The following is a 7691-nucleotide window of genomic DNA, read 5'->3' on the forward strand; positions in this document are numbered from 1 at the left end:
CAAATGGATCACTGGTCACTAATAATGCCACTTTAATAATGTCGACTTCACTTATCACTTATCTCAATGTATATACTGTATTTTATACCATCTATTGCATCTTAGCCTATGGTGTTCTGTCATTGCTATTCTTATTCCATTCCTTTACTTAGATTTGTGTGTATTATTTATTGTTAGATTACATGTTAGATATTGCCGCACTGTCGGAAACATAGGCACAGACACACACACACAACATACACATACATTTTAGATATGTGTTCGTAGAGTCGTGGCCTGAGGGCACACAATGTGTTGTGAAATATGTTGTAAATGTATTGTAATGTTTTTTAAAAATTATAATACTTCCTTAATTTAGCTGGACCCCAGGAAGAGTAATGGGGATCTATAACATACAAAGGGGTAGGTGAAGATATGGTGCATCTAACCTGCCAACATCTGTAGGCTTACAGTTTTTTTCACATCATTGCATAGAAAGAGGAAGCCCATGTTGACTCTGATTTCAGTATTTCCTTCTCAACCCAAAAAACATTCAATATCCCAATGTTATATAGCCAAAAAAGAAAAAAATACGAGTCGATACATAGATTTGAAATCACTGGCCACTTGAATGTTTATATATTTTGGCTTTACTCATCTCTAAGTCGGTTAAGAACCAATTAACATTTTAAATGAAAACCTACACCGGCCAAACCCTAACCGGGACAATGCTGAGTCATCTGTGCGTCTCCCAATCACAGCCAGTTGTGATACAGTCTGGAATCATAACGAGGTCGCTAGTACTGAGATGCAGTGCCTTATAGACCGCTGCGTCACTCGGGAGCCCACTTTATTCCGTTATTTTACTTTTAGGTTGTGTAGCGTTAGATATTACTGCATTGTTGGAGCTAGAAACACAATCGCTTCGCGCCACCTGCAATAACATGTGTATGTGACCAAAACAAAATGTACACCTTGCCGAAACCCGGGATCGAACCAGGGACCTTTAGATCTTCAGTCTAACGCTCTCCCAACTGAGCTATTTCGGCGGTGCGATAAGTGTGACGTGGTAGCTTTATGTATTAGGGGGAGGGGGAATTTAAGGGCCTCCACTTAGTGACGTATTTCCCTAGCCAACGCAGGGGATTGTGGGAGGATAGGTTGAGGATCACAGGGAACGTGATAATGGAAGGGAACTCTAAACACCGAACTATTGTAGATGGAAACACATCCTTAATCTACAAGCAGATTTCTGTGCGAAGTAAATGGTATCACTCCTGTGCCACAATTATTTCGTGAAACATCAAAGCGCTCTCTGTGTGCGAATGTAACTTACGTTAGCAAGTGTGGCTAGCCAGCCATAGGTGGCCATTGTTTTTGTTTAGTAAACGAAGTGAAAGCAATATAGAACCAGTGTTTTCCCCAGCCGAGGAAGGGCCCAGCAGAGGGGCAAACTGTTTGAGTAATGCGGTTTGGTTTCTCTCGGGAAGATGGATGAAAAGTCCACCAACCAACACCGGCTCTATATTGCCCTGGTGATGGTGTTGCTCTTTGGTGTTATTGTGCTTCAGTACGTTTGTCCTAGCTCCGATTGCCAGCTGTTGCACATAGGATCATTGTCCTCCAGGTCCGGCGGCAATGCCATCCGGTCCCGGGGAGAGGTAAACAACATTGGCCTCAGTGGAAAGGACCCGTACGTCGCTGAGGACGGTGCCCTAGCCCGGTTCGTTCCCCGCTTCAATTTCACAACTTCCGACCTCAGTCGCCTCGTTGACTTCAATATCAAGGGAGACGATGTTATTGTTTTTCTTCACATCCAGAAGACAGGGGGCACAACCTTTGGTCGACATTTAGTGCGTAATATTAAACTCGAGAGGCCTTGTGAGTGTCATGCGGGCCAAAAGAAATGTACCTGTTACCGGCCAGGTAAAAGGGAAACGTGGCTTTTCTCCCGGTTCTCGACCGGATGGAGCTGCGGTCTTCACGCGGACTGGACAGAGCTGACCAACTGCGTGCCGTCCCTCATGAACATGCGTGAGCCACCCAAGAAGCCTACAGTTCCCAGGTGAGTGTCACTCAAGAGTATAACGAGGAATGGATTTGACATGAATTGTAGACGAACATTTCAATTTGTTCAGCATCTTCTCCCAATATTGAATCCACAGCTCATATTTAGTTATGTATGATCTTTGAGTGGTAATCCAGATTTTGTCTGGTATTGTTTGTGTAGCTTCTCATGTCCGAGTCAGTGTAAAATGTGTTGTGAGACAAATTTTTGGGAAAATGTGTGTTTTTGGGAGGAGTATTGAATATTGTTGGCACTCTGCATGAACTCACACTTTGAAGGCATGATTGGGTGTGTGGGTTGGGTGATCTGCAGAGAGACTGTGAGATGGTTGGGAACTTGGAAGATGGGTGCATACAGAGGCTGTGTCCCAAATCACCCCCTTATATTCCTCTATATAGTCCAGAGGCCCTGGTCAAAAGTAGTGCACTTTATAGGAAATGGCATGCCATTTGTGACGTAAACTCATTGAGGCCATTCCGTTGGTTATTATTAGTTTGGTGAATTTTCAGAGGTGCTGAATACAAAACCCCAAATATAAAGACAAATGAACTGACCTAGGTCTCTTCTCTCTCAGCCGGAACTACTACTACATCACCATCCTGCGTGACCCGGTGTGGCGCTACCTGAGCGAGTGGCGGCACGTGCAGCGTGGTGCCACCTGGAAGGCCTCCCTGCACGTGTGTGACGGTCGCTCCCCCACGCTGGCCGAGCTGCCCAGCTGCTACCCCGGGGATGACTGGTCAGGCTGCTCTCTGAAGGATTTCATGGACTGCCCCTACAACCTGGCCAACAACCGGCAGGTCCGCATGCTGGCAGATCTCAGCCTAGTGGGCTGTTACAACGACTCGGCCATGAGCGAGGACGAGCGCTGGGCCGTGTTATTAGAGAGCGCCAAGCGGAACCTGCGGGGTATGGCCTTCTTTGGCCTGACAGAGTACCAGAGGAAAACCCAGTATCTGTTTGAGAAGACCTTCCGCCTGGCGTTCATCGCCCCCTTCACCCAGCTCAACGGAACGAGGGCGAGCAGTGTAGAGGTCGCCCCTGAGACGCAACAACGGATCCGCCAGCTGAACCAATGGGACGTGGAGCTGTATGAGTACGCACGCGACCTGTTCCTCCAGCGCTTCCAGGTGGCCCGTCAGCAGGAGAGGAGGCAGGCCAGGGAGAAGAGGCAGCAGGAGAGGAGGAGGCTTCGAGGGAGGCTGGGGTCAACTAGGCTGGGGATAGGATGGCCGGTGGCGATGTGGCCCAGCAACAAGCCCCAGTGGACAGAGACCCAGGCCGGGGAGGCGATCACCACCCACCTACGATCACCCTCCCCAGAGATGAAGCAGGAGAGGGAAGGTGGACAGGCGGTTGAGGCTGAGGTGCAGCGGCCAGAGTGGTGGGGTCTGGAGGAGAATAGCACCATGGAGGACTACATGGACAATGTGGAACAGTGGCGGTAGTAGTGAGAGGACCAAGCCGAAGAAGGAGTGAGCCATGTGAATTTTCCAGGCTTGCCTTGTCTGCACAGACATTATGGGTGTGTCCCAATATCTCCTTTCTCCCGAAGTGTGCACATGTTCACGTCCCTTTGTGATTTTGAAAGGAAATGACTGGTATAAGAAAAATGTGGTTTTGCCCATGCCTACACCAATCCAGCGCTATTAAATATTTGGGGAATAGTGAACAAATGCACACTTCAGGAACAAAGAGATATGGGACACATCCATTTTCAAAACTCAACGCTAACCACGCACAGCTCCCTTTAGCCTGCATCCCAACCTTTAATCCAGGGGTTCCCAAACATTTTTGGCCATGACCCCATTTTGATGTGTGAAAATTCTCCCAACCCCAACCATGTGAAATTTACTATGGCGGTCAATTGAAAAACATTCCTTCAGTATTTCTGATTGTATTCTCAACCCACCCTCATATACTTTTAATGTGGGGCCATGACAGTCAATTGCAAATTAGTCTGACAAAATGGATCTCATCTCACCAACACTAATGAGAGGGGTGTGCTTGATGCATGTCGCGTCGGAGCTACTCAAAGTCAGGGGACGTGGTCGACAGTGCGCATCTCATCTCCTGTCACATTCAACCTGGATCGATATTTGTTCTTAATGCAGACGAGAGCATTGAATCAGTGTACCATTAGTTTTAATACCCGGAGGGAGATGGCATAGTTTTCCCTTTGAGTTAGGTCCCAAAACTCCTCCATAGTGACCTGTGAATCAGCTGTGTCATTTCACTTACCGGCATGTCAACTGCGCCAGGATCACAGTCAAATGGATTTCCATCTGTATAATATTTTTTTATTTCCCCTGCATGCTTGCGTTCAGTTCCCCAAATATGTCTGTTACATAGGCAAGGAGACACATCTTCTTTTCATTACACAGATAGTCAACAAAGTCTGTTTTTACATCCATTGCGAATGACAACCGTTCCACTCTCAATTCTAAAAATCATTCCAACACTAACCCTTGATAACCACCAAGCCTCATGTGAAATGGAACATTGTCATGCTATGATCCCATATGTCCACATAGTTTTGTGAACAGGCTTACGCGGTATAGTTTACAATCTAAGTTACCTGCTGCATATCTCCAAGTTCTGTGCACAGCTCTTTTGCCGCCAGTTGCTCTTGGTGTATCTATTATGGCTCAGTGGGTGTGTCATACAATGCGTTCATATGGCAGGTGGAGACACATTCATAACTAGAGTGCACAGGCCTATCCGCCGTCCCCATGATAGATGGATCCCCAACTGTGCAAAAGCCCACCATTCAATCCCATGGAATCTGTTTTTGTTAATATAGCCACGGGGCACACTAAACATCCCCTGTGCCGTTTCATGCTCGTGAATCGTGAGACAGAACAATATGTTGTTGAGAATAGCATCCCCCGACATGTAGTGAACAAAAGTCAATGTATCTAGGCCCTCACAGCATCCAATTGGAGAGCATAAGGTGGGGAGTTATCTGACAAAGGTGTTGATGTGCCTTTGCCTCACCACATTGTTTTCACCATATCAATTGTGGCCAGTAGTATCAAAGTCTCTGAAATAGTGTATGGTTTCATAGCATACTGGGCTTAGCCATTCACCGTGGAATAATTTTAAGTGCAATGGTCAAGTGTGGCCTTTTCCAATGATCTAAGGGCGCTCTCTGGTTGAATTTCACATTTTTAGATTTTAATAATTTTAATCTCAATTTTTAAGGTGACCCACATTACAATGATTTTGAGAGACAAAGACAATATTATAACAGGATTTTGGAAATTCTCCTGCGACCCCATTTTCATATCAGGCGACCCCTACGGGGTCACGACCCCTAGTTTGGGAACCGCTGCTTTAGTCCATGGCCAGTTTTCCATTTCGCTATACCTACTTATGTTTCTTGAATGTAATTTGTTTTCATGTACTTCACTTACCCACATTGTGGCCATGACATTTCTGAGAGAGAATACAGTGCTTGTCCCAATTGGCACCCTATTCCCTAATATAGTGCACTAGTTTTTGACTAGAACCTGGTCAAAATTAGTGCACTATATAGAGAATAGAGTGCCATTTGGTCCAGGCCCACCACCAATCCCATGCCCTTCACAATCACCCAAGCCTTCTGAGGAGATCCCTACGATTCTGGTGCAGAACTGTTGGTTACTAGTACAGAAATGTTTTAATTATAATAATTTTGATATTGAGGTACAGTGCATTCAGGAAGTATTCAGACCCCTTGACTTTTTCCACATTTACTTATGTTACATCCTCATTTTAAAATGGATTTGATTGGTTTTTTTTCTCATCAATCTACACACAATACCACATAATGACAAAGCAAAAACAGGTTTTAGGAATCAATAAAAAAAATATATATATTCCGATGTACATTATTATTCAGACCCTTTACTCAGTACTTTGTTGAAGCACCTTTGGCAGCCATCTAGTCATCTTGAGTATGACACTATAAGTGTGGCACACCTGTATTTGGGGAGTTTCTCCCATTCTTCTCTGCAGATCCTCTTAAGCTCTGTCAGGTTGGATGGAGAGTGTCACTGCACAGCTATTTTCAGGTCTCTCCAGAGGTGTTCAACTTCAGGCTCTGGCTGGGCCGCTCAAGGACATTCAGAGACTTGTCCCAAAGCCACTTATGCGTTGTCTTGGCTGTGTGCTTAGGGTCGTTGTCCTTCTGGAAGGTAAACCTTCGCCCCAATCTGAGGTCTTGAGCCCTCTCGAGCAGGATCTCTGTGCTTTGCTCCTTTCATCTTTCCCTTGATCCTGACTAGTCTCCCAGTCCCTGCCACTGAAAAACACCCCCACAGAATGATGCTGCCACCACCATGCTTCACCGTAGGGATGGTGCCAGGTTTCCTTCAGACATGACGCTTGGCATTCAGGCCAAAGAGTTTCATCTTGGTTTCATCAGACCAGAGAATCTTGTTTCTCATGGTCTGAGAGTCATTTTGGTGCCTTTTGGCAAACTCCAAGCGGGCTGTCATGTGCCTTTTACTGAGGAGTGGCTTCCGTCTGGCCACTCTACCATAAAGGCCTGTTTGGTGTAATGCTGCAGAGATGGTTGAGCTCTAGAGCTCTGTCAGAGTGAACATTGGGTTCTTGGTCACCTCCCTAACCAAGGCCCTTCTCCCCCGATTGCTCAGTTTGGATGTGCGGCCAGCTCTAGGAATAGTCTTGCTGGTTCCTAACATCCCTATGGGACTCCCAATCACAGCCTGCTGTGACACAGTTTGGAATCGAACCAGTGTCTGTAGTGACCCCTCTTGCACTGAGATGCAGTGCCTTGACCGCTGCGCCACTCTGGAGATTAATGGAAACGGGATGCACCTGAGCTAATTTGAGTCTCATAGCAAAGGGTCTGAATACATTTGTAAGGAATAATTTTTTTGTTGATACGTTTGATAACATTTCTAAACCTGTTTTTGCTTAGTCATAATGGGTTATTGTAAGTAGATTGAGGAAAACATTTTAACTAGATTTAGTTTAGAAAAAGGCTGTAATGTAACAAAATGTGGAAAAGGTTGAGGGGTCTGAATACAACTGGTTTTGTTTGAAAGAGAATAAGCTATGTTTTTGTTTTCACTGAGATTTTTGTATTCGTATTATGCTACTATTTTTGTCATGACTTAATGTTAGTCAGGGTAAAGCTGTTGAATGATTTGTCGGATGACATGCAGCTTACAAATGACTGAGAAAGACTTAAGTGATCGTGCGGAAAGAAACACATTTCTCACAATTAGATTTGTATAATTACCTCAATCTGTAGCACACCTGTCTGTTATATTCACTTTTTGTGCTATCCTTGTCTTCTCTTTTGTATATTAAACTAAAATAATTCACTGGTGTCATGTCTTGTTACTAATATGCATTAGTTTGTTGGTATGTCCACATCCTTACTACACATGTGTAACCTACACGCTTGTCTCTGGTTGGTACAAATGTGTTGCCAGCCAGGTCACGATTGGACCATCAAGTTGTCTCATCGTTGCCTGCTCTGTTTGCTCCAGCAGGAGGTGCCGATTCCATGTGACCACAACTGTCTCCACTGAAAATGTAATCTCTAGTTTTTTTAATAAATCTGGTCTAGTCTAAATTATAATCCCTGTCTGTAAATTATACTTTGGATGTATTACTTGATTGTGCAAGG

General features: G+C 45.1%; 1 protein-coding gene and 1 non-coding gene across 2 annotated transcripts; one reads left to right on the top strand and one right to left on the bottom strand.

The window, feature by feature from the left end:
• Positions 1–955: 955 nt before the first annotated feature.
• On the bottom strand, positions 956–1028 carry trnaf-gaa (transfer RNA phenylalanine (anticodon GAA)). Its single transcript has one exon. It is a non-coding gene; the product is annotated as a tRNA-Phe (tRNA).
• A 68-nt stretch (positions 1029–1096) lies between these two features.
• LOC118367215 (heparan-sulfate 6-O-sulfotransferase 2-like) lies at positions 1097–7383 on the top strand. Its single transcript, XM_035750386.2, has 2 exons — positions 1097–2044; positions 2622–7383. Exons 1-2 carry the CDS (start codon positions 1470–1472, stop codon positions 3493–3495), a joined length of 1449 nt encoding a protein of 482 aa, XP_035606279.1. The 5' UTR covers positions 1097–1469; the 3' UTR covers positions 3496–7383.
• The last annotated feature ends 308 nt before the right edge of the window (positions 7384–7691 follow it).

This window comes from Oncorhynchus keta, chromosome 34 (assembly GCF_023373465.1).
Source record: "Oncorhynchus keta strain PuntledgeMale-10-30-2019 chromosome 34, Oket_V2, whole genome shotgun sequence".
NCBI classification, from domain to species: Eukaryota; Metazoa; Chordata; class Actinopteri; order Salmoniformes; family Salmonidae; genus Oncorhynchus; species Oncorhynchus keta.

What these genes read in the sequence shown, in the direction of transcription:
- LOC118367215 (XM_035750386.2), top strand. Translation starts at nt 1,470, where the DNA reads ATGGATGAAAAGTCCACCAACCAACACCGGCTCTATATTGCCCTGGTG. An exon ending in AAGAAGCCTACAGTTCCCAG is followed by an intron (nt 2,045 to 2,621) that starts GTGAGTGTCACT and finishes CTTCTCTCTCAG; the next exon opens with CCGGAACTACTACTACATCA.